The following is a 26,963-nucleotide window of genomic DNA, read 5'->3' as shown; positions in this document are numbered from 1 at the left end:
GGGGAGGGAGTATGGTACCTGAAACCTCATGCTGCAGCTTGCTGTGAATGGAGAGCTCACTGCTAGAGCCCGGTGGCACTGTGAATGGGGAACAAGTATACCCAAGGAGTAGAAGGCTTTGGTCCAGATATCCCCTTCAGAAGACATCCCCAGACTGGATTAGGGATACTGGTGTGACCTCACCTTGCAGCCCCCAAAGAAAGAATTGGGTGGACTAAATGGACAGTGCCCCTCTCTATCTGAAGCCTAGCAAGGGAGGTATGTGGATCCCACTAGAATTTAAAATGAAAAGTAAGGGAGGGGAGGCTCTACTGGACCTGGGCAGCTTTAGATACAGCACGTAGGAGGATTTCCATTCTGAGCCATGCAAGCAGAAATTGACTTTTCCTTTCCAGATTTAGCTAATATTCAGAATGGAAGGCAGATGCTAGATTCCCTGATTTGAACACCTCAAAATTCAGGAGTGCTCAAGCTCAATTTGAGCAGCTGTTACTTCATTTCTCCCAAATCAAATATACTGATCCACTGTAACTTGCTGTAGAAAAAGTAGGATAAAATTGAGCAAGAAATGCTTCCCAGTGGTTTTTAGGACTGGAATTGCCATTTTCAACAGCCATTGCCTTTTTTTTTTTTAAGTTTTATTTGTTTAAAAGGAAGACAGTGATATTGCATTGGCAAATTCCCCATAGAAACAAAGAGTGGAACAAAAGAATAATAAAGGCGCCTCAACTTTTCCTCATTTATGGAGGACAGCCTTATAATATGCATCCAGATATCCTCCAATCACACAAGCTGAAAATTGTTCCACTTTACTGCAGTTCTGTAACCATATGGGAACCAATCCTGTCTGTGTTCTGTGCACATCCAAAATTCCTGCTGAATGACCCGCCCTGGGAGCAAGTTACCAGTGACCCAGGGCTGGGGCGGAAGGAGGGTGCAGGTGGGGGGGGGAGGGAGAGCCCAGGGCTGGGGCGGCAGGGTGTGTGTGGGGGGGCACTGATGGGGGGAAAAGGGGGAGCCCAGAGCTGGGGCAGCATGGGGTGCGGGTGGGGGGAGGCCCAGAGCTGGGGCGGCAGGGGGTGCAGGTGGGGTGGAGGAGAACCCAGGGCTGAGGTGGGGGCAGCCAAAATTTTTTTTGCTTGGGTTGGCAAAAAACCTAGAGCCGGCCCTGCTTATGATGGTGGTTTTTGTGTAAACACTCTTCCACTTGCACAAGAATGAGACCCCTAACTCATTTCAGATAAGCTACCCAATAGCATTGTATGGTGCATTTTTCAGTCACTTCCAACCAGATGCTTAAAGGTGAAGCTCTGCCATAACCCATTACCTAACCCTCTGAGCCATCGAGTAACCTTGAAGGCACTCATTTTTCTGTACAACTTTATTTTAAAATACAAGTTGTGTTTAATAAATGTGAGGAAGCTTTAGTGTCATGTAAAAGTTTATGTAGATTCCTTAGAAAATAAGAGACAAACAGATAAACTACTTCAACCAGGTTCCACTCCAACTTTTGCTGCTGTTACTGCTGCAGTTATATATGAGCATATTTAGAACAGTCACCTTAACAATTATGGGGAAATCTTCACTATAGTGAAAAAATGCTTTTCTTTGTCTCTTGCTGGAATGGTCACTATTGAAATTGACATATACATCACCTCTAACTGCTGTTTCTTACTCTATTTTAAAATATTTCCAAGGCATTGTCTGTGTAATTGGAATACACCAATTTTAACATGTGGAAGGGAAGGGATGCAGTTTCTTCTGGATTTAACATTTGGGGGAGTGCAGAGTGGCTGTTGAAGATGCATCTGCTCTATTTTTTATGTAGTATATTTCATATTTGGGCTTGCATTCCTCCATTTTCTTTTATTTTTTGCTGAATCACGCACTCTTATTTTCTCTTTGTTTGTTTTAACCCTTGAAACTGCCTTTCATTTATCACCGGGTCATAAGTTTCTCACAAAGCAGACACCAGACTTCACTGGCTTCCCCGAGCTCTAACTCTCAAATGCTCTCACATTGTAGATGTGTTTTGTTTTCCCTAGCCAACCACTGCATTTGACCATGGGGCAGACTCAGGTCTGGTGCATGTAGGAGCAACTATGCTGAATTCTCTATTGGCCAGGTTTTCAAAAGTGCTCAGCACCAGCTTTCTGAATGGGAGCTTCCGGGCACTGTTTTTTTTTTTTTTACTGAACTTGCCTAAATAGGAGAAGTACTCCTCTGAAGAGCTGAGTCCATAGCAGGGGTGGGCAAACTACGGCCCGTGGGCTGGATCCGGCCTGCGAGCTGTTTTAAGCCGGCCTGCGAGCCGCACCATGCGGCTCGGCCCCACTCTGTTGCTCCAGCTAGGGCGCTGGGGCGGGGCCACAACAGACAGCACGGCCCCGCTCCGGCCAGGGCGCTGGGTTGGGGCCACACCAGCGGCTTGGCCCTGCTCCGGTGCTCCGGAAAGAGCCTTGTCAAACCTTCTCGAGGGACAATCTCTTGTGCCTCTTTATTGTTTAGACAGTATCTTTGTGTTCTCTACGTTTGTGCCCCTCTTCTGTACACCCCTTAATGAACTTTTATGCTGGCCATTCCCATTTTCAGTCTCCTTTAGACTGTCACATTAATCTAACTGCTTTCTCTCAAATCCTCCATTTTCCCAGTATTGACAGTAGACTTTTTGGAGAGACTCTCTGTGGGTTTTTCTTTTCTTTACGCTTCACAACTGTTCTTCTCCAATCCACTATATTCATTTTTGCTATGCAGCCAGTACTGCCTCATGCCGCATTTTCAAGGATTTCCCTCTCTCTGCTTTCTAACAGTCTCACATGTGTAGTGGTATCCAATTCCCATGGGGGCTGCTTAGAGCGTTTCATTTTGTGGGGCTAAGAGAGTGCATACAACACTGGGAGTATTTTTAATGTATTTATTGTTAACTTTAATGCTCTGTGAGCTTGAAATAAGCCTTGAGATCATTGTCTGCTTCTATTTGAATTGCTGTAAAGCAGGATGTCCTTTTTTCCCAGCATCACAGTGGTCATCATTATTGATTCTCTGGTCTGTCCATGCTACTCTGCCTTAGCTCTGTTCTAAGCTGTGCGCCCCTGCCTACGGCCATTCCATCAGCCAGGGACCACTAAAGAAAGCAGCTTGAATGGCCCCTTGGGGCTGTGTGAGCAGCCAGACACAACTTAGAGCAGCCCCAAGGGGGTCCAGCTTGGCCTGAAATAATATGGGTTGTCCAGTACCTGTGTGTGGAAACTGTTGAGAAATAATGGACTTTGTATTGGTGACTGCAGTTTGCGTGGAATTCTCCTTTGGGACAGTTGAGAGCTTGAATATGTTAATTTAGCAAGATATGATTTGGGACTCATGAAATAAACTCTAGTAACATTCCAGTTTTTTCTTCTGCTGCATTTGCTTAGCCCCAACTAAATTGAATAGGTGGGAACAAAAATATAATATAAAGAAACTGGGATAAAGAAGTGTGAGTGAATATGTGAAAATACAATATGCAGAATTACAATGGTGATTAGTCATTTGCCAGTACCAATGTCTCTTAAAAAAAGTTCTCCCCCCTCTAACTGAAGTTGCAGCTACATCAACCTTTCAAGCAATGTCCATGCTACTTTGTATTGTAGTTTTCATAATCAAAAAATTATCACAATAATAATGTTACTGCATTTATTATCAATACAGTGACTGTACTGTGAATTGAGAATACATTCAACATTCTAGTAATACATGTACAGTGATGGCTAACATATATGGTACTACCATTTTGGTCGTGTACTTAAGAGAAGCATTGATATAAACAAAAGGTAAATAACTATTTACATCTTATTTCTCTGGAAAACCTTTCCAGTGATTCCTCTCACATATGCCCCATTCTATGCATTAACTATTCTGATAAATATTTACATAATGAACTTTCTTACCCCAATTTTTTTTTATTCTTCTTCTCAGTTGCCATATTTTATTTCTGTATTTTGAATATGTGAATCAGCAGTATATATTTTTCAGGAGCTTTTGCTGAAGTTTTTATTTTTTTTAAGGCTAACTATTATCCACCCTACTAACTGGGGGGGGGGAAGGATTGTCATATCTACAGTATTATTTCTGTTTGTTCTACATTTTAAAATGATCATGGAATACAAATATTGCTCTAAGATAAAGAAAATATATTTTTCATAAGAAAGCAACATCAAGGCAGAAATATATTTAATAAAATAAAATCTAAACAGTTATGTATATTTCTAGTCCTCATAGCACTAGCTTTATACTCCTTTCTGCAAATAATCTATAACTAAACACAATTGGCATGTTTTAGAGAATTATATTTAATAAAATCTTTTCACTGTCTTTGCTCCATTCAACACTTTATTTTGCATGGTTAGGAGAATTTTATCAGACTTTGTTAAAAGTATGAATGCCTCCTTTTCATCAGTAGTTGTGTGTTTCTTCTTGGGTACATCTCATGAAACAAGTGTTTCATTAGGACCTACAGTATGTTCACGTGCTTGCAAATGCCAGTGTAGTGAAGAATGATCCATAGACTGTTTTCATAAATATCAGTTTTAAGTTCTGTTCCACTTTCATTTCTTCTGGAAAACTCTTTGGAAAGACAGCATTTTTCTGCATATGTTTTTCTCTTAGTTTGTTCTACCTTCAGATTTTCCATATACATTTAGATCAGAAAAAAAACTCATTTGGTGGTCTTTTCAAGAATACTTTGCTGACTAGCTCTTTCCCTCTCCAACAAAATTAATTCAGTTCTTGCTGATGATGTAACTATAGCACCAGAAACTTGGACATTAGATGAGGTCCCTGTAGTTTCATTTTCTTCACCCTTAATTGTTTCTTCTTTAGGTGATAAGCTTTCTTCTGCATCAAAAAATGTTTCAGGTCTCTCTGATGGACTTTCATCATCTGAAGTTTTCATTTCTTTTAGATTTGTTTCTTCTTCTTTGTCAACGTTCTTAGCCTTTTTTGATGAGGATGAGAAGCCTAATTTGGGAAATCTAAACCATCCAGTTTTTTCAGTTTGTTTAGAAGAGTCAGTATCTGACACAGAAGAGTCAACAGGTTGGGTTTCTTCTGGAATTGATTTTTGGACTTCAGGTTTGGAATCTGAGCCTGTGTCATCAACAGAGGAAGAAAACCCAATACTTGGAAGCCAAAATTTGAATCTGCCAGAAGATCTTTTACTGTCAGTTTTTTCTTTTTGATCCTTCATATCTTTTTCTTCATCTTCTGGTATTTTAGCTATTTCATCATCTTTAGAAAGAGGAGATACAGCTATTTCCTCTGGTTGCTTATCAGATTGAGTGTCTCCAAGTTTACTGGAAGGCTGTACTTCAACTGTAAATGTTTTCAATTTTGGCAAACTAACACTGGAAGATACGACATCATTAGATTCATCAGTTTCACTTTGTGGTTTGCCAGATAATTTAAACTCAGCAGTGCCAGTCTTTTGTATTGCTACCCCTAAATTTTCATCAGAAAGTTTAGGTTGGTGAACTTCACTCTCAGACACCTCATGTTTATATTCTGTATAAGACTGCAGTTTGACTGGCATGTCTAGTTTAACATGTGACTCAGGTATCTTCACTTTGAGAAGTGAAAATCCAAAACTAGCAGTTTTAATTTCTGATGAAGGAATCTCAGATTCTTTCACTATCTGAGAGGAATAAGTCTCATGCGTTTCGATATCAACATGTCCAGATTCAACTTCACCTTGTGTTTTTATTTCTTTACTCTCTGCAACTGGTCCCTGAATCTGTAGTGCTGCTTTTGAAACTGAAGAGTCTGGGACCTTAACGTATACCTGTGGGGTTTTAATGTCACGTTCAGCCAATGTTGGAATTTTGACTGATGGCGTTTGGATATTACCACCCGCAAACTCTGGTCTTTCTTTAGTGCTTACTTCCAGTTTTGGTGTTTCAATGTCAGTACCAGCACCTTTCAAGTCTGTTGCCACTTTTGATGTTGAAACGTCAGTTTCAACTGTGGGTGCATTGTAAGTGAACGCTGGTATTTTTAACTTGGGAATTTTAATATTTACCTCTACACTTTCACTTTGTTTGTCTGGCTTGTCCTTTGAAATACTGGTTGATGATTCCATAAGGTCTGAACTTGGACTTTGCAGGTCAATGGAGCCATCTGCTTTTTTAAACTGGATTTCTACTATGCCTAGTTCAGTTTTAGGCAGTGAAACATCAGCCTCTAACTTTGGGAGAAAGACATCAACTTCAGAACCCTTTGCTTTTGAATGTAACACTCCAAACTTTGGCATCTTAAATTTAGATGTTTTCATTTTGCTTGCTTCATCTCCAACTTCCACTTTCACTCTGACTCCTGCAGAAATATCCTTTTCAACACTTTCAGCTGGAAACTCTATTTCATGGTCTACAACACTTATTTCAGTATCCATTTTAATTCCCGGAGCACCTATCTTGGTCTCTTCAAGGTTGGTTTTAACATCAGCAACATCTCCTGTTCCCTTTGTGGCAGGCCATCCAAATGAGGGTACACTGAATTTTGGCATTTTTAATTTACTTTCTCTTCCTTGAACATCCTTTCCTGTAGATTTTATTACACTCCCTAGCTTTTCAGTTTTAACTCCTGCACCTGCATGTAGAATGTCCAGCTCTACTTTTGGGAGGGCATCTAACTTCTTCTGTGTTCCATCCAAAGCAATTTCAACAGATGGTGCTTTGGCTCCTATTTCTGGACTTTTCAGCTCAATGGAATGTTCTGCTGTTGGAATCTCTGCACACTCTGATTTGGCTTTTTGTTCTTGAAGAGTCAGATCAAATTTAGGGAGTGTAATGTCAGCTTTTGGTAAGCTGATGTCCACCCCAGTTTTTGAAGCACTAATTTCTGATGTAGAGAGTTCTGCCTTAGGTATCATGACTTTTGGAGTATGTGTTTTCAATTGTTGTCCTTCAGCACCGCATTTAACTACATCAGCATAAGTTTTGGTTTCAGGAATGCTTACTTTAATAACTGCTTTTTCTGGAGGTAGTGAAACTTCTGCTTCAAACTTTGATGAGGTAACATCAGAACTTTTATCTTTGTGGAGAGAAACTCCCACTTTTGGAATCTCTGCTTTAGCAGATTTGATTTTACCTTCCAAAACATCCTTTCCAGCAGCAGATTCAGTGTCCACATGTGGCAATGATGTTGCATATTCAGGAGCTTCTATTTCAGTTTGCATTTCAGCAGAAGGAGCACTTACTTGAGGCTTTTCCAGGCTCCCTTCACTATCAATGTCACCTCTTTTTTCCTTAGAAGATGACCGAGCAAATGTTGGCATTCTGAATTTTGGCATTTTAAACCAGCCCTGATGTTCTTCAGTCTGAATTTCTCCAGACTTCGTTTCATGTTTTCCTTGCATTTTCATATCCTCCACCTCAGGGCTTTGAATGGCCACCTCTGTGGTTGAAACAGAAACTGATGGGAGACTAACATCCATCTCTGGAGCTTTAATGTCAGTGATAGAAACTTGAGGCATTTTCATTTTCCCAGCTGAAACCTCTATTTCTGCATCAGAGACATCAGATTTAATTTCTAGTATTGGAGCTTCCACAGCAATGTCAGCAATATCTGTTGTCATTGAAAGCTGGGGAACTCCAGCTTCCATTTTGGGTAAGCTGATCTCACTTTCTGGTCTTTTTCCTTTTGGAAGTGAAATTTCAAACTTTGGCTTTTGGAATTTAGGCATTTTCATCTTCCCTTCAAGACCTTCAACTTTCACTTCCGCTCCATCCACCGTCAATGGTCCTTCAATTCCTGTTTCTGGACCCTTCAGCTCAATGGAAGCTTCTGCTGTGGGAAATTTAATACCCGGGGACAAGCTGACATCATCACCAGCAGACCCTAATTTGAGGTCAGCTTGTTGAAGACTCACATCATATGTAGGAAAGGTGGCATCAGCCTTAGGTAGGCTAATGTCCATGTCTGATTTGGGAACTTTGATTTCTGGTTTGGAAAATTCCAGAGTAGGAATCTGAACTTTTGGCATTTTTATGCTTATTTGTGCTCCCTCTTCTATGCTTTTGGTATGACTGCTTTCTATATCAGGTATCTGCACTAAGTCTTCTCCATCTCTTTCTGGTTTAGGAACAGTAACATCAGCTTCCACTTTTGGCAGATTCACCTGAGATTTAGGAACCTTAATTTTGGAGAATGAAATTCTAGGCATGATAAATTGAGGCTTTTTAATTTGGCTTTTTTGTTCTTCTTTTCCTGTAGATATTTCAATATCAAGAGCCATGCTTGGACCCTGTTCCTCATTTACAGTTTCTGCTAGTTTTGTGTCTGTTTTGCCTGATGATACAGTAATTTTAGGCTCTTCCAGAGGTGCTTCAAAATCAGCTTTAATGCTTTCTTCTTTTTTTGGTGACCAACTAAATGATGGCAATTTGAATTTTGGCAACTTGAAATGTCCTTCTTTCCCTTCCATATCTGTATCTCCAGGTTTTATTTCTCCCTCAAACATTGTTGCTTTAGATGCCATATTTGAATCTTGAATGCCAATCTCTGTCACTGGAACAGAAACGTTGGATTGGAGGTTAATGTCAACTTTGGGTGTCTTAATATCAGCTTCAGGTATTTTGGGCATTTTGATTTTCCAGCCTGAAGATTCTCTTTCTGCATTAGGGATGACAGATTCAACTTCTACTGTTGGTGCTTCCACAGCAATGTCAACAATATCTGTCATCGCTTTTAGCTGGGGAACATCAGCTTCCATTTTGGGTAAGCTGATCTCGCTCTCTGGCACTTTCCCTTTAGGACGTGAAATTCCAAACTTTGGCTTTTGGAATTTGGGCATTTTAATCTTCCCTTCAAGACCTTTAACTTTCATCTCTGCTCCATCCACAGCAATTCCAGCTGATATTCCTTCAACTCCTGTTTCTGGACTTTGCAACTCTATGGACCCTTCTGATGTTGGAATCTTAATAGCTGGGGCTGACAGGCTGACATCAGCACCAGCAGACCTCAATTTCAAGTCAGCTTGTTGAATAGTCACATCATATGTAGGAAGTGTGACATCAACCGTAGGTAAGCTAACATCCATATCCATTTTGGGAGCTTTGATTTCTGGTTTTGAAAATTCTGAAGTAGAGATCTTAACCTTTGGCATTTTTATGGCTATTCCTTCTCCATCTCCACTGCTTCCTTTCTCTGATCTCTGCACTGAAACATCTCCTTCATTTTCTGGTTTAGGACCACTAATATCACTTTCCAATTTTGGCAGAGAGACCTGTGCTTTGTGACCCTTCATTTTAGGAAGTGATATCTTTGGCATGCTGAACTGAGGCTTTTTAGTTTTGCCCTTCTCACCATCTTTTCCTATAGGCATATCACTTTCGAGATCCACACTTGGGCACTGAACCTCAGCTACAGTTAATGTTAGTTCAGCTTCTGTTTCTCCTAAAGAAGAGGCCAAAGTAGGCTCCTCAAGGGTTGCTTCAGTATCACATGTAACAACTGCTTCTTTCTTTGGTGACCAACTAAATGATGGCAGTTTGAATTTTGGCATTTTGAACTTGCTTTCTTTCCCTTCAATGTCTTTTTCTCCAGATTTTATTTCACTCTCAGTCTTTACCACTTTACTTTCTAAATCTGGGCCTCGAATGTCTACCTTTGTTGTTGGCATGGTAACATCAACTGATGGGAGGCTGATGTCCACCTTTGGTGCTCCGTCAGCTTTAGGTATTTGAGGCATTTTGAGTGATGGCAGTTGCATTTTTAAGCCTGACACGTCTGTTCCTGCATCAGAATCTTCAGATTTAATATATAAAGATGAAGTTTCAAAAGCAATCTCAGTAACTTCAGCTATCGCTTTTGGCTTGGGAATGTCAGCTTCCATTTGGGGTAAGCTGATCTCACTCTCTGGAATTTCTCCCTTAGGCAGTGAAATTCCAAACTTCATTTTTTGGAATTTAGGCATTTTAGTCTTCCCTTCGAAACCTTCAAGCTTCATTTCTCCTCTATCTATAGCAATGTCAGCTGATGGTATTTTAGCAACTATTTCTGGACTCTTCAGCTCAGTGGAACTTTCTGTCATTGCAACTTTAATATCTGTATCTGGAATGCTTACATCACTAACAGCAGACCCAGATATCACTTTGGGTTCTTGAATACTCATGTGATACTTAGTAAGAGTGACGTCATCTTTCAGTAAGTTTGCATCCTGGTAAACTTTAGGGGTACTGATATCAACTTTGGAAAAACCCAAATCAGGAATCCAAAATTTTGGTAAATTAACACTTTTGGCCCTTGAAACTCCTCCACACTCAGGAAGGTCCACGCTGCTCTCAGGGCCTGAAAACCTCAATGGTATTCCTTCAGCTATTACATTAGATTCAGTTATAGGGTGCAAAACATCAGCCTGCAAGTTGGGATCACTAATTTCAGATTTAGGAATCTTAGAAATTGACACCTTTGGAATTTTAAAATGAGGCATTTTAGATATCCCCTTAATGCTATCTTTTCCAGAACTACTTGGGATTTCAAGTCCAACACTTGGAGCCTGGATTGCAGGTCCTGACACTGTTATCTCTCCTTCAGCCCTAGCTGGCGGAATAGTCACCTGGGGCTCTTTCAGGCTTGTTTCAACATCTGCTACTCCATAACTGGTTCTTTTTGAGGTGGACCAGCCAAATGAAGGCATGCCAAATGTTGGCATTTTGAATTTACTTTCTTTTCCTTTAGCATCTTTATCTGTGGCTTTTATTTCACCTTCTATCTTTACTGCTTTAGCTGTTGCTTCTGGGCCCTTAATGTCCACCTCGGCCTTTGGTAGAGAAACGTCTACTGATGGAAGGGTGATGTCCACCTTTGGTGCTTGAATGTCTGCTTTAGGCATTTTGGGCATTTTGAGTGATGGCATTTGTATTTTCCAGCCGGAAGCTTCAGTCTCTACGTTGGGAACATCAGCTTCCACTGCTAGCGTCGGGGTTTCCACGCCGATTGTACCCACTTGGCCTTTGACTTTTGGCTTGGAAATGTCAGCTTCCATTTTGGGTAAGCTGATCTCGCCTTCTGGCACTTTGCCTTTTGGAAGTGAAACTCCAAACTTTGGCTTTTCAAATTTAGGCATTTGAATTTTCCCTTCCAAACCGGCAGCTTTCCCCTCTGGTCCCTCCACCGCAAGTTCAGCTGATGGCTCTTTCGCTTCAATCCCTGGACCCTTCAATTGAATGGAACCTTCTATTTTGGGAATCTTGACTCCAGGGGCTGAGATTTTGACATCTCCGGGAAGAGAGGCTGCCTTGAGGTCAGCTTCCTGAAGACTGACATCACACGTGGGAAGTGTGACATCGACTTTGGGTAAAGTAACATCCACGTCTACTTTGGGAGCTTTGATTTCTGGTTTAGAAAATCCCATAGAAGGCATCTGGACTTTTGGCATGTGTATTTTCATCCCTGTTGCCTCTGCTTTCCCTGTCTCAACTTCAATACTGCTTTCCATGTCGGGAACTTTCACTTCAAATCCCCCCTCTTTAATTCCGGCTTGTGATTTGGGAAGGGAAATATCTGCCTCCACCTTTGGCAGACTGACCTGTACCTGGGGAGCCTTGACTTTGGGAAGCTTCACACTCGGCAGCTTAGCATCAGGCATTTTAATTTTCCCCTTCTCACCATCTTTTCCTGCAGAAGTCCCGATTTCCAGTTCAACACTTGGAGCCTGGATTACAGGTCCTGACACTGTTATCTCTCCTTCAGCCCTAGGTGGCGGAATAGTCACCTGGGGCTCTTTGAGGCTTGCTTCAACATCTGCTACTCCACCACTGGTCTCTTTTGAGGTGGACCAGCCAAATGAAGGCATGCCAAATGTTGGCATTTTGAATTTACTTTCTTTTCCTTTACCATCTTTATCTGTGGCTTTTATTTCACCTTCTATCTTTACCGCTTTAGCTGTTGCTTCTGGGCCCTTAATGTCCACCTCGGCCTTTGGTAGAGAAACGTCTACTGATGGGAGGGTGATGTCCACCTTTGGTGCTTGAATGTCTGCTTTAGGCATTTTGGGCATTTTGAGTGATGGCATTTGTATTTTCCAGCCGGAAGCTTCAGTCTCTACGTCGGGAACATCAGCTTCCACTGCTAGCGTCGGGGTTTCCACGCCGATTGCACCCACTTGGCCTTTGACTTTTGGCTTGGGAATGTCAGCTTCCATTTTGGGTGAGCTGATCTTGCCTTCTGGCACTTTGCCTTTTGGAAGTGAAACTCCAAACTTTGGCTTTTCAAATTTAGGCATTTGAATTTTCCCTTCCAAACCGGCAGCTTTCCCCTCTGGTCCCTCCACCGCAAGTTCAGCTGATGGCTCTTTCGCTTCAATCCCTGGACCCTTCAATTGAATGGAACCTTCTATTTTGGGAATCTTGACTCCAGGGGCTGAGATTTTGACATCTCCGGGAACAGAGGCTGCCTTGAGGTCAGCTTCCTGAAGACTGACATCACACGTGGGAAGTGTGACATCGACTTTGGGTAAAGTAACATCCACGTCTACTTTGGGAGCTTTGATTTCTGGTTTAGAAAATCCCATAGAAGGCATCTGGACTTTTGGCATGTGTATTTTCATCCCTGTTGCCTCTGCTTTTCCTGTCTCAACTTCAATACTGCTTTCCATGTCAGGAACTTTCACTTCAAATCCCCCCTCTTTAATTCCGGCTTGTGATTTGGGAAGGGAAATATCTGCGTCCACCTTTGGCAGACTGACCTGTACCTGGGGAGCCTTGACTTTGGGAAGCTTCACACTCGGCAGCTTAGCATCAGGCATTTTAATTTTCCCCTTCTCACCATCTTTTCCTGCAGAAGTCCCGATTTCCAGTTCAACACTTGGAGCCTGGATTGCAGGTCCTGACACTGTTATCTCTCCTTCGGCCCTAGCTGACGGCATTGTCACCTGGGGCTCTTTGAGGCTTGCTTCAACATCTGCTACTCCACCACTGGTCTCTTTTGAGGTGGACCAGCCAAATGAAGGCATGCCAAATGTTGGCATTTTGAATTTACTTTCTTTTCCTTTAGCATCTTTATCTGTGGCTTTTATTTCACCTTCTATCTTTACCGCTAGGGCTGTTGCTTCTGGGCCCTTAATGTCCATCTCGGCCTTTGGTAGAGAAACATCTACTGATGGGAAGGTGATGTCCACCTTTGGTGCTTGAATGTCTGCTTTAGGCATTTTGGGCATTTTGAGTGATGGCATTTGTATTTTCCAGCCGGAAGCTTCAGTCTCTACGTCGGGAACATCAGCTTCCACTGCTAGCGTCGCGGTTTCCACGCTGATTGCACCCACTTGGCCTTTGACTTTTGTCTTGGGAATGTCAGCTTCCATTTTGGGTAAGCTGATCTCGCCTTCTGGCACTTTGCCTTTTGGAAGTGAAACTCCAAACTTTGGCTTTTCAAATTTAGGCATTTGAATTTTCCCTTCCAAACCGGCAGCTTTCCCCTCTGGTCCCTCCACCGCAAGTTCAGCTGACGGCTCTTTCGCTTCAATCCCTGGACCCTTCAATTGAATGGAACCTTCTATTTTGGGAATCTTGACTCCAGGGGCTGAGATTTTGACATCTCCGGGAAGAGAGGCTGCCTTGAGATCAGCTTCCTGAAGACTGACATCACACGTGGGAAGTGTGACATCGACTTTGGGTAAAGTAACATCCACGTCTACTTTGGGAGCTTTGATTTCTGGTTTAGAAAATCCCATAGAAGGCATCTGGACTTTCGGCATGTGTATTTTCATCCCTGTTGCCTCTGCTTTCCCTGTCTCAACTTCAATACTGCTTTCCATGTCAGGAACTTTCACTTCAAATCCCCCCTCTTTAATTCCAGCTTGTGATTTGGGAAGGGAAATATCTGCCTCCACCTTTGGCAGACTGACCTGTACCTGGGGACCCTTGACTTTGGGAAGCTTCACACTCGGCAGCTTAGCATCAGGCATTTTAATTTTCCCCTTCTCACCATCTTTTCCTGCAGAAGTCCCGATTTCCAGTTCAACACTTGGAGCCTGGATTACAGGTCCTGACACTGTTATCTCTCCTTCGGCCCTAGCTGACGACATTGTCACCCGGGGCTCTTTGAGGCTTGCTTCAACATCTGCTACTCCACCACTGGTCTCTTTTGAGGTGGACCAGCCAAATGAAGGCATGCCAAATGTTGGCATTTTGAATTTACTTTCTTTTCCTTTACCATCTTTATCTGTGGCTTTTATTTCACCTTCTATCTTTACCGCTTTAGCTGTTGCTTCTGGGCCCTTAATGTCCACCTCGGCCTTTGGTAGAGAAACGTCTACTGATGGGAGGGTGATGTCCACCTTTGGTGCTTGAATGTCTGCTTTAGGCATTTTGGGCATTTTGAGTGATGGCATTTGTATTTTCCAGCCGGAAGCTTCAGTCTCTACGTCGGGAACATCAGCTTCCACTGCTAGCGTCGGGGTTTCCACGCCGATTGCACCCACTTGGCCTTTGACTTTTGGCTTGGGAATGTCAGCTTCCATTTTGGGTGAGCTGATCTTGCCTTCTGGCACTTTGCCTTTTGGAAGTGAAACTCCAAACTTTGGCTTTTCAAATTTAGGCATTTGAATTTTCCCTTCCAAACCGGCAGCTTTCCCCTCTGGTCCCTCCACCGCAAGTTCAGCTGATGGCTCTTTCGCTTCAATCCCTGGACCCTTCAATTGAATGGAACCTTCTATTTTGGGAATCTTGACTCCAGGGGCTGAGATTTTGACATCTCCGGGAAGAGAGGCTGCCTTGAGGTCAGCTTCCTGAAGACTGACATCACACGTGGGAAGTGTGACATCGACTTTGGGTAAAGTAACATCCACGTCTACTTTGGGAGCTTTGATTTCTGGTTTAGAAAATCCCATAGAAGGCATCTGGACTTTTGGCATGTGTATTTTCATCCCTGTTGCCTCTGCTTTTCCTGTCTCAACTTCAATACTGCTTTCCATGTCAGGAACTTTCACTTCAAATCCCCCCTCTTTAATTCCGGCTTGTGATTTGGGAAGGGAAATATCTGCGTCCACCTTTGGCAGACTGACCTGTACCTGGGGAGCCTTGACTTTGGGAAGCTTCACACTCGGCAGCTTAGCATCAGGCATTTTAATTTTCCCCTTCTCACCATCTTTTCCTGCAGAAGTCCCGATTTCCAGTTCAACACTTGGAGCCTGGATTGCAGGTCCTGACACTGTTATCTCTCCTTCGGCCCTAGCTGACGGCATTGTCACCTGGGGCTCTTTGAGGCTTGCTTCAACATCTGCTACTCCACCACTGGTCTCTTTTGAGGTGGACCAGCCAAATGAAGGCATGCCAAATGTTGGCATTTTGAATTTACTTTCTTTTCCTTTAGCATCTTTATCTGTGGCTTTTATTTCACCTTCTATCTTTACCGCTAGGGCTGTTGCTTCTGGGCCCTTAATGTCCATCTCGGCCTTTGGTAGAGAAACATCTACTGATGGGAAGGTGATGTCCACCTTTGGTGCTTGAATGTCTGCTTTAGGCATTTTGGGCATTTTGAGTGATGGCATTTGTATTTTCCAGCCGGAAGCTTCAGTCTCTACGTCGGGAACATCAGCTTCCACTGCTAGCGTCGCGGTTTCCACGCTGATTGCACCCACTTGGCCTTTGACTTTTGTCTTGGGAATGTCAGCTTCCATTTTGGGTAAGCTGATCTCGCCTTCTGGCACTTTGCCTTTTGGAAGTGAAACTCCAAACTTTGGCTTTTCAAATTTAGGCATTTGAATTTTCCCTTCCAAACCGGCAGCTTTCCCCTCTGGTCCCTCCACCGCAAGTTCAGCTGACGGCTCTTTCGCTTCAATCCCTGGACCCTTCAATTGAATGGAACCTTCTATTTTGGGAATCTTGACTCCAGGGGCTGAGATTTTGACATCTCCGGGAAGAGAGGCTGCCTTGAGATCAGCTTCCTGAAGACTGACATCACACGTGGGAAGTGTGACATCGACTTTGGGTAAAGTAACATCCACGTCTACTTTGGGAGCTTTGATTTCTGGTTTAGAAAATCCCATAGAAGGCATCTGGACTTTCGGCATGTGTATTTTCATCCCTGTTGCCTCTGCTTTCCCTGTCTCAACTTCAATACTGCTTTCCATGTCAGGAACTTTCACTTCAAATCCCCCCTCTTTAATTCCAGCTTGTGATTTGGGAAGGGAAATATCTGCCTCCACCTTTGGCAGACTGACCTGTACCTGGGGACCCTTGACTTTGGGAAGCTTCACACTCGGCAGCTTAGCATCAGGCATTTTAATTTTCCCCTTCTCACCATCTTTTCCTGCAGAAGTCCCGATTTCCAGTTCAACACTTGGAGCCTGGATTACAGGTCCTGACACTGTTATCTCTCCTTCGGCCCTAGCTGACGACATTGTCACCCGGGGCTCTTTGAGGCTTGCTTCAACATCTGCTACTCCACCACTGGTCTCTTTTGAGGTGGACCAGCCAAATGAAGGCATGCCAAATGTTGGCATTTTGAATTTACTTTCTTTTCCTTTAGCATCTTTATCTGTGGCTTTTATTTCACCTTCTATCTTTACCGCTTTAGCTGTTGCTTCTGGGCCCTTAATGTCCATCTCGGCCTTTGGTAGAGAAACGTCTACTGATGGGAGGGTGATGTCCACCTTTGGTGCTTGAATGTCTGCTTTAGGCATTTTGGGCATTTTGAGTGATGGCATTTGTATTTTCCAGCCGGAAGCTTCAGTCTCTACGTCGGGAACATCAGCTTCCACTGCTAGCGTCGGGGTTTCCACGCCGATTGCACCCACTTGGCCTTTGACTTTTGGCTTGGGAATGTCAGCTTCCATTTTGAGTAAGCTGATCTCGCCTTCTGGCACTTTGCCTTTTGGAAGTGAAACTCCAAACTTTGGCTTTTCAAATTTAGGCATTTGAATTTTCCCTTCCAAACCGGCAGCTTTCCCCTCTGGTCCCTCCACCGCAAGTTCAGCTGATGGCTCTTTCGCTTCAATCCCTGGACCTTTCAATTGAATGGAACCTTCTATTTTGGGAATCTTGACTCCAGGGGCTGAGATTTTGACACCTCCGGGAAGAGAGGCTGCCTTGAGGTCAGCTTCCTGAAGACTGACATCACACGTCGGAAGTGTGACATCGACTTTGGGTAAAGTAACATCCACGTCTACTTTGGGAGCTTTGATTTCTGGTTTAGAAAATCCCATAGAAGGCATCTGGACTTTTGGCATGTGTATTTTCATCCCTGTTGCCCCTGCTTTCCCTGTCTCAACTTCAATACTGCTTTCCATGTCAGGAACTTTCACTTCAAATCCCCCCTCTTTAATTCCGGCTTGTGATTTGGGAAGGGAAATATCTGCCTCCACCTTTGGCAGACTGACCTGTACCTGGGGAGCCTTGACTTTGGGAAGCTTCACACTCGGCAGCTTAGCATCAGGCATTTTAATTTTCCCCTTCTCACCATCTTTTCCTGCAGAAGTCCCGATTTCCAGTTCAACACTTGGAGCCTGGATTACAGGTCCTGACACTGTTATCTCTCCTTCGGCCCTAGCTGACGGCATTGTCACCCGGGGCTCTTTGAGGCTTGCTTCAACATCTGCTACTCCACCACTGGTCTCTTTTGAGGTGGACCAGCCAAATGAAGGCATGCCAAATGTTGGTATTTTGAATTTACTTTCTTTTCCTTTAGCATCTTTATCTGTGGCTTTTATTTCACCTTCTATCTTTACCGCTTTAGCTGTTGCTTCTGGGCCCTTAATGTCCATCTCGGCCTTTGGTAGAGAAATGTCTACTGATGGGAGGGTGATGTCCACCTTTGGTGCTTGAATGTCTGCTTTAGGCATTTTGGGCATTTTGAGTGATGGCATTTGTATTTTCCAGCCGGAAGCTTCAGTCTCTACGTCGGGAACATCAGCTTCCACTGCTAGCGTCGGGGTTTCCACGCTGATTGCACCCACTTGGCCTTTGACTTTTGTCTTGGGAATGTCAGCTTCCATTTTGGGTAAGCTGATCTCGCCTTCTGGCACTTTGCCTTTTGGAAGTGAAACTCCAAACTTTGGCTTTTCAAATTTAGGCATTTGAATTTTCCCTTCCAAACCGGCAGCTTTCCCCTCTGGTCCCTCCACCGCAAGTTCAGCTGACGGCTCTTTCGCTTCAATCCCTGGACCCTTCAATTGAATGGAACCTTCTATTTTGGGAATCTTGACTCCAGGGGCTGAGATTTTGACATCTCCGGGAAGAGAGGCTGCCTTGAGATCAGCTTCCTGAAGACTGACATCACACGTGGGAAGTGTGACATCGACTTTGGGTAAAGTAACATCCACGTCTACTTTGGGAGCTTTGATTTCTGGTTTAGAAAATCCCATAGAAGGCATCTGGACTTTCGGCATGTGTATTTTCATCCCTGTTGCCTCTGCTTTCCCTGTCTCAACTTCAATACTGCTTTCCATGTCAGGAACTTTCACTTCAAATCCCCCCTCTTTAATTCCAGCTTGTGATTTGGGAAGGGAAATATCTGCCTCCACCTTTGGCAGACTGACCTGTACCTGGGGAGCCTTGACTTTGGAAAGCTTCACACTCGGCAGCTTAGCATCAGGCATTTTAATTTTCCCCTTCTCACCATCTTTTCCTGCAGAAGTCCCGATTTCCAGTTCAACACTTGGAGCCTGGATTACAGGTCCTGACACTGTTATCTCTCCTTCGGCCCTAGCTGACGGCATTGTCACCCGGGGCTCTTTGAGGCTTGCTTCAACATCTGCTACTCCACCACTGGTCTCTTTTGAGGTGGACCAGCCAAATGAAGGCATGCCAAATGTTGGCATTTTGAATTTACTTTCTTTTCCTTTAGCATCTTTATCTGTGGCTTTTATTTCACCTTCTATCTTTACCGCTTTAGCTGTTGCTTCTGGGCCCTTAATGTCCATCTCGGCCTTTGGTAGAGAAACGTCTACTGATGGGAGGGTGATGTCCACCTTTGGTGCTTGAATGTCTGCTTTAGGCATTTTGGGCATTTTGAGTGATGGCATTTGTATTTTCCAGCCGGAAGCTTCAGTCTCTACGTCGGGAACATCAGATTCCACTGCTAGCGTCGGGGTTTCCACGCCGATTGCACCCACTTGGCCTTTGACTTTTGGCTTGGGAATGTCAGCTTCCATTTTGGGTAAGCTGCTCTCGCCTTCTGGCACTTTGCCTTTTGGAAGTGAAACTCCAAACTTTGGCTTTTCAAATTTAGGCATTTGAATTTTCCCTTCCAAACCGGCAGCTTTCCCCTCTGGTCCCTCCACCGCAAGTTCAGCTGACGGCTCTTTCGCTTCAATCCCTGGACCCTTCAATTGAATGGAACCTTCTATTTTGGGAATCTTGACTCCAGGGGCTGAGATTTTGACATCTCCGGGAACAGAGGCTGCTTTCAGGTCAGCTTCTTGAAGACTGACATCACACCTGGGAAGTGTGACATCAACTTTGGGTAAAGTAACATCCACATCTACTTTGGGAGCTTTAGTTTTTGGTTTAGAAAATCCTATAGAAGGCATCTGGACTTTTGGCATGTGTATTTTCATCCCTGTTGCCTCTGCTTTCCCTGTCTCAACTTCAATACTGCTTTCCATGTCGGGAACTTTCACTTCAAATCCCCCCTCTTTAATTTCAGCTTGTGATTTGGGAAGGGAAATATCTGCGTCCACCTTTGGCAGACTGACCTGTACCTGGGGAGCCTTGACTTTGGGAAGCTTCACACTCGGCAGCTTAGCATCAGGCATTTTAATTTTCCCCTTCTCACCATCTTTTCCTGCAGAAGTCCCGATTTCCAGTTCAACACTTGGAGCCTGGATTACAGGTCCTGACACTGTTATCTCTCCTTCGGCCCTAGCTGACGGTATTGTCACCCGGGGCTCTTTGAGGCTTGCTTCAACATCTGCTACTCCACCATTGGTCTCTTTTGAGGTGGACCAGCCAAATGAAGGCATGCCAAATGTTGGCATTTTGAATTTACTTTCTTTTCCTTTAGCATCTTTATCTGTGGCTTTTATTTCACCTTCTATCTTTACCGCTTTAGCTGTTGCTTCTGGGCCCTTAATGTCCACCTCGGCCTTTGGTAGAGAAACGTCTACTGATGGAAGGGTGATGTCCACCTTTGGTGCTTGAATGTCTGCTTTAGGCATTTTGGGCATTTTGAGTGATGGCATTTGTATTTTCCAGCCGGAAGCTTCAGTCTCTACTTTGGGAACATCAGCTTCCACTGCTAGCGTCGGGGTTTCCACGCCGATTGCACCCACTTGGCCTTTGACTTTTGTCTTGGGAATGTCAACTTCCATTTTGGGTAAGCTGATCTCGCCTTCTGGCACTTTGCCTTTTGGAAGTGAAACTCCAAACTTTGGCTTTTCAAATTTAGGCATTTGAATTTTCCCTTCCAAACCGGCAGCTTTCCCCTCTGGTCCCTCCACCGCAAGTTCAGCTGATGGCTCTTTCGCTTCAATCCCTGGACCCTTCAATTGAATGGAACCTTCTATTTTGGGAATCTTGACTCCAGGGGCTGAGATTTTGACATCTCCGGGAACAGAGGCTGCTTTCAGGTCAGCTTCTTGAAGACTGACATCACACGTGGGAAGTGTGACATCGACTTTGGGTAAAGTAACATCCACGTCTACTTTGGGAGCTTTGATTTCTGGTTTAGAAAATCCCATAGAAGGCATCTGGACTTTTGGCATGTGTATTTTCATCCCTGTTGCCTCTGCTTTCCCTGTCTCAACTTCAATACTGCTTTCCATGTCGGGAACTTTCACTTCAAATCCCCCCTCTTTAATTTCAGCTTGTGATTTGGGAAGGGAAATATCTGCGTCCACCTTTGGCAGACTGACCTGTACCTGGGGAGCCTTGACTTTGGGAAGCTTCTCACTCGGCAGCTTAGCATCAGGCATTTTAATTTTCCCCTTCTCACCATCTTTTCCTGCAGAAGTCCCGATTTCCAGTTCAACACTTGGAGCCTGGATTACAGGTCCTGACACTGTTATCTCTCCTTCGGCCCTAGCTGACGGTATTGTCACCCGGGGCTCTTTGAGGCTTGCTTCAACATCTGCTACTCCACCACTGGTCTCTTTTGAGGTGGACCAGCCAAATGAAGGCATGCCAAATGTTGGCATTTTGAATTTACTTTCTTTTCCTCTAGCATCTTTATCTGTGGCTTTTATTTCACCTTCTATCTTTACCGCTTTAGCTGTTGCTTCTGGGCCCTTAATGTCCACCTCGGCCTTTGGTAGAGAAACGTCTACTGATGGAAGCGTGATGTCCACCTTTGGTGCTTGAATGTCTGCTTTAGGCATTTTGGGCATTTTGAGTGATGGCATTTGTATTTTCCAGCCGGAAGCTTCAGTCTCTACGTCGGGAACATCAGCTTCCACTGCTAGCGTCGGGGTTTCCACGCCGATTGCACCCACTTGGCCTTTGACTTTTGGCTTGGGAATGTCAACTTCCATTTTGGGTAAGCTGATCTCGCCTTGTGGCACTTTGCCTTTTGGAAGTGAAACTCCAAACTTTGGCTTTTCAAATTTAGGCATTTGAATTTTCCCTTCCAAACCGGCAGCTTTCCCCTCTGGTCCCTCCACCGCAAGTTCAGCTGATGGCTCTTTCGCTTCAATCCCTGGACCCTTCAATTGAATGGAACCTTCTATTTTGGGAATCTTGACTCCAGGGGCTGAGATTTTGACATCTCCGGGAACAGAGGCTGCCTTGAGGTCAGCTTCCTGAAGACTGACATCACACGTGGGAAGTGTGACATCGACTTTGGGTAAAGTAACATCCACGTCTACTTTGGGAGCTTTGATTTCTGGTTTAGAAAATCCCATAGAAGGCATCTGGACTTTTGGCATGTGTATTTTCATCCCTGTTGCCTCTGCTTTTCCTGTCTCAACTTCAATACTGCTTTCCATGTCAGGAACTTTCACTTCAAATCCCCCCTCTTTAATTCCAGCTTGTGATTTGGGAAGGGAAATATCTGCCTCCACCTTTGGCAGACTGACCTGTACCTGGGGAGCCTTGACTTTGGAAAGCTTCACACTCGGCAGCTTAGCATCAGGCATTTTAATTTTCCCCTTCTCACCATCTTTTCCTGCAGAAGTCCCGATTTCCAGTTCAACACTTGGAGCCTGGATTACAGGTCCTGACACTGTTATCTCTCCTTCGGCCCTAGCTGACGGCATTGTCACCCGGGGCTCTTTGAGGCTTGCTTCAACATCTGCTACTCCACCACTGGTCTCTTTTGAGGTGGACCAGCCAAATGAAGGCATGCCAAATGTTGGCATTTTGAATTTACTTTCTTTTCCTTTAGCATCTTTATCTGTGGCTTTTATTTCACCTTCTATCTTTACCGCTTTAGCTGTTGCTTCTGGGCCCTTAATGTCCATCTCGGCCTTTGGTAGAGAAACGTCTACTGATGGGAGGGTGATGTCCACCTTTGGTGCTTGAATGTCTGCTTTAGGCATTTTGGGCATTTTGAGTGATGGCATTTGTATTTTCCAGCCGGAAGCTTCAGTCTCTACGTCGGGAACATCAGATTCCACTGCTAGCGTCGGGGTTTCCACGCCGATTGCACCCACTTGGCCTTTGACTTTTGGCTTGGGAATGTCAGCTTCCATTTTGGGTAAGCTGCTCTCGCCTTCTGGCACTTTGCCTTTTGGAAGTGAAACTCCAAACTTTGGCTTTTCAAATTTAGGCATTTGAATTTTCCCTTCCAAACCGGCAGCTTTCCCCTCTGGTCCCTCCACCGCAAGTTCAGCTGACGGCTCTTTCGCTTCAATCCCTGGACCCTTCAATTGAATGGAACCTTCTATTTTGGGAATCTTGACTCCAGGGGCTGAGATTTTGACATCTCCGGGAACAGAGGCTGCTTTCAGGTCAGCTTCTTGAAGACTGACATCACAACTGGGAAGTGTGACATCAACTTTGGGTAAAGTAACATCCACATCTACTTTGGGAGCTTTAGTTTTTGGTTTAGAAAATCCTATAGAAGGCATCTGGACTTTTGGCATGTGTATTTTCATCCCTGTTGCCTCTGCTTTCCCTGTCTCAACTTCAATACTGCTTTCCATGTCGGGAACTTTCACTTCAAATCCCCCCTCTTTAATTTCAGCTTGTGATTTGGGAAGGGAAATATCTGCCTCCACCTTTGGCAGACTGACCTGTACCTGGGGAGCCTTGACTTTGGGAAGCTTCACACTCGGCAGCTTAGCATCAGGCATTTTAATTTTCCCCTTCTCACCATCTTTTCCTGCAGAAGTCCCGATTTCCAGTTCAACACTTGGAGCCTGGATTACAGGTCCTGACACTGTTATCTCTCCTTCGGCCCTAGCTGACGGTATTGACACCCGGGGCTCTTTGAGGCTTGCTTCAACATCTGCTACTCCACCATTGGTCTCTTTTGAGGTGGACCAGCCAAATGAAGGCATGCCAAATGTTGGCATTTTGAATTTACTTTCTTTTCCTTTAGCATCTTTATCTGTGGCTTTTATTTCACCTTCTATCTTTACCGCTTTAGCTGTTGCTTCTGGGCCCTTAATGTCCACCTCGGCCTTTGGTAGAGAAACGTCTACTGATGGAAGGGTGATGTCCACCTTTGGTGCTTGAATGTCTGCTTTAGGCATTTTGAGTGATGGCATTTGTATTTTCCAGCCGGAAGCTTCAGTCTCTACGTCGGGAACATCAGCTTCCACTGCTAGCGTCGGGGTTTCCACGCCGATTGCACCCACTTGGCCTTTGACTTTTGGCTTGGGAATGTCAACTTCCATTTTGGGTAAGCTGATCTCGCCTTCTGGCACTTTGCCTTTTGGAAGTGAAACTCCAAACTTTGGCTTTTCAAATTTAGGCATTTGAATTTTCCCTTCCAAACCGGCAGCTTTCCCCTCTGGTCCCTCCACCGCAAGTTCAGCTGATGGCTCTTTCGCTTCAATCCCTGGACCCTTCAATTGAATGGAACCTTCTATTTTGGGAATCTTGACTCCAGGGGCTGAGATTTTGACATCTCCGGGAACAGAGGCTGCTTTCAGGTCAGCTTCTTGAAGACTGACATCACACCTGGGAAGTGTGACATCGACTTTGGGTAAAGTAACATCCACATCTACTTTGGGAGCTTTAGTTTTTGGTTTAGAAAATCCTATAGAAGGCATCTGGACTTTTGGCATGTGTATTTTCATCCCTGTTGCCTCTGCTTTCCCTGTCTCAACTTCAATACTGCTTTCCATGTCGGGAACTTTCACTTCAAATCCCCCCTCTTTAATTTCAGCTTGTGATTTGGGAAGGGAAATATCTGCGTCCACCTTTGGCAGACTGACCTGTACCTGGGGAGCCTTGACTTTGGGAAGCTTCTCACTCGGCAGCTTAGCATCAGGCATTTTAATTTTCCCCTTCTCACCATCTTTTCCTGCAGAAGTCCCGATTTCCAGTTCAACATTTGGAGCCTGGATTACAGGTCCTGACACTGTTATCTCTCCTTCGGCCCTAGCTGACGGTATTGTCACCCGGGGCTCTTTGAGGCTTGCTTCAACATCTGCTACTCCACCACTGGTCTCTTTTGAGGTGGACCAGCCAAATGAAGGCATGCCAAATGTTGGCATTTTGAATTTACTTTCTTTTCCTTTAGCATCTTTATCTGTGGCTTTTATTTCACCTTCTATCTTTACCGCTTTAGCTGTTGCTTCTGGGCCCTTAATGTCCACCTCGGCCTTTGGTAGAGAAACGTCTACTGATGGAAGCGTGATGTCCACCTTTGGTGCTTGAATGTCTGCTTTAGGCATTTTGGGCATTTTGAGTGATGGCATTTGTATTTTCCAGCCGGAAGCTTCAGTTTCTACGTCGGGAACATCAGCTTCCACTGCTAGCGTCGGGGTTTCCACGCCGATTGCACCCACTTGGCCTTTGACTTTTGGCTTGGGAATGTCAACTTCCATTTTGGGTAAGCTGATCTCGCCTTCTGGCACTTTGCCTTTTGGAAGTGAAACTCCAAACTTTGGCTTTTCAAATTTAGGCATTTGAATTTTCCCTTCCAAGCCAGCAGCTTTCCCCTCTGGACCCTCCACTGCAAGTTCAGCTGACGGCTCTTTCGCTTCAATCCCTGGACCCTTCAACTGAATGGAACCTTCTATTTTGGGAATCTTGACTCCAGGGGCTGAGATTTTGACATCTCCGGGAACAGAGGCTGCTTTCAGGTCAGCTTCTTGAAGACTGACATCACACCTGGGAAGTGTGACATCAACTTTGGGTAAAGTAACATCCACATCTACTTTGGGAGCTTTAGTTTTTGGTTTAGAAAATCCTATAGAAGGCATCTGGACTTTTGGCATGTGTATTTTCATCCCTGTTGCCTCTGCTTTCCCTGTCTCAACTTCAATACTGCTTTCCATGTCGGGAACTTTCACTTCAAATCCCCCCTCTTTAATTTCAGCTTGTGATTTGGGAAGGGAAATATCTGCGTCCACCTTTGGCAGACTGACCTGTACCTGGGGAGCCTTGACTTTGGGAAGCTTCACACTCGGCAGCTTAGCATCAGGCATTTTAATTTTCCCCTTCTCACCATCTTTTCCTGCAGAAGTCCCGATTTCCAGTTCAACACTTGGAGCCTGGATTACAGGTCCTGACACTGTTATCTCTCCTTCGGCCCTAGCTGACGGTATTGTCACCCGGGGCTCTTTGAGGCTTGCTTCAACATCTGCTACTCCACCACTGGTCTCTTTTGAGGTGGACCAGCCAAATGAAGGCATGCCAAATGTTGGCATTTTGAATTTACTTTCTTTTCCTTTAGCATCTTTATCTGTGGCTTTTATTTCACCTTCTATCTTTACCGCTTTAGCTGTTGCTTCTGGGCCCTTAATGTCCACCTCGGCCTTTGGTAGAGAAACGTCTACTGATGGAAGCGTGATGTCCACCTTTGGTGCTTGAATGTCTGCTTTAGGCATTTTGGGCATTTTGAGTGATGGCATTTGTATTTTCCAGCCGGAAGCTTCAGTCTCTACGTCGGGAACATCAGCTTCCACTGCTAGCGTCGGGGTTTCCACGCCGATTGCACCCACTTGGCCTTTGACTTTTGGCTTGGGAATGTCAACTTCCATTTTGGGTAAGCTGATCTCGCCTTGTGGCACTTTGCCTTTTGGAAGTGAAACTCCAAACTTTGGCTTTTCAAATTTAGGCATTTGAATTTTCCCTTCCAAGCCAGCAGCTTTCCCCTCTGGACCCTCCACTGCAAGTTCAGCTGACGGCTCTTTCGCTTCAATCCCTGGACCCTTCAACTGAATGGAACCTTCTATTTTGGGAATCTTGACTCCAGGGGCTGAGATTTTGACATCTCCGGGAACAGAGGCTGCTTTCAGGTCAGCTTCTTGAAGACTGACATCACACCTGGGAAGTGTGACATCAACTTTGGGTAAAGTAACATCCACATCTACTTTGGGAGCTTTAGTTTTTGGTTTAGAAAATCCTATAGAAGGCATCTTGACTTTTGGCATGTGTATTTTCATCCCTGTTGCCTCTGCTTTCCCTGTCTCAACTTCAATACTGCTTTCCATGTCGGGAACTTTCACTTCAAATCCCCCCTCTTTAATTTCGGCTTGTGATTTGGGAAGGGAAATATCTGCGTCCACCTTTGGCAGACTGACCTGTACCTGGGGAGCCTTGACTTTGGGAAGCTTCACACTCGGCAGCTTAGCATCAGGCATTTTAATTTTCCCCTTCTCACCATCTTTTCCTGCAGAAGTCCCGATTTCCAGTTCAACACTTGGAGCCTGGATTGCAGGTCCTGACACTGTTATCTCTCCTTCAGCCCTAGGTGGCGGAATAGTCACCTGGGGCTCTTTGAGGCTTGTTTCAACATCTGCTACTCCACCACTGGTCTCTTTTGTGGTGGACCAGCCAAATGAAGGCATACTGAATTTTGGCATTTTGAATTTACTTTCTTTTGCTTTAGCATCTTTATCTGTGGGTTTTATTTCACCTTCTATCTTTACCACTTTAGCT

The 26,963-nt window shown here is 44.5% G+C and overlaps 1 protein-coding gene across 1 annotated transcript in view; it reads right to left on the bottom strand.

Annotated features, from left to right (window-relative positions):
* Window positions 1-4,693: 4,693 nt before the first annotated feature.
* The window catches only part of LOC135878361 (neuroblast differentiation-associated protein AHNAK-like), a 31,714-nt gene continuing 9,444 nt past the window's right edge, over window positions 4,694-26,963 (bottom strand). The window contains exons 5-6 of the mRNA XM_065404002.1: window positions 16,379-26,250; window positions 4,694-12,904 (exon numbers count right to left, since the gene is read on the bottom strand). Coding sequence (XP_065260074.1) covers window positions 4,694-12,904; window positions 16,379-26,250 — 18,083 coding nt within the window. The remainder of the gene's footprint in view (window positions 12,905-16,378; window positions 26,251-26,963) is intronic.

This window comes from Emys orbicularis, chromosome 4 (genome assembly GCF_028017835.1).
Source record: "Emys orbicularis isolate rEmyOrb1 chromosome 4, rEmyOrb1.hap1, whole genome shotgun sequence".
NCBI classification, from domain to species: domain Eukaryota; kingdom Metazoa; phylum Chordata; order Testudines; family Emydidae; genus Emys; species Emys orbicularis.
The sequence above is the reverse complement of the archived record's forward strand: the minus strand, read 5'-3'. Positions and strand labels throughout refer to the sequence as shown.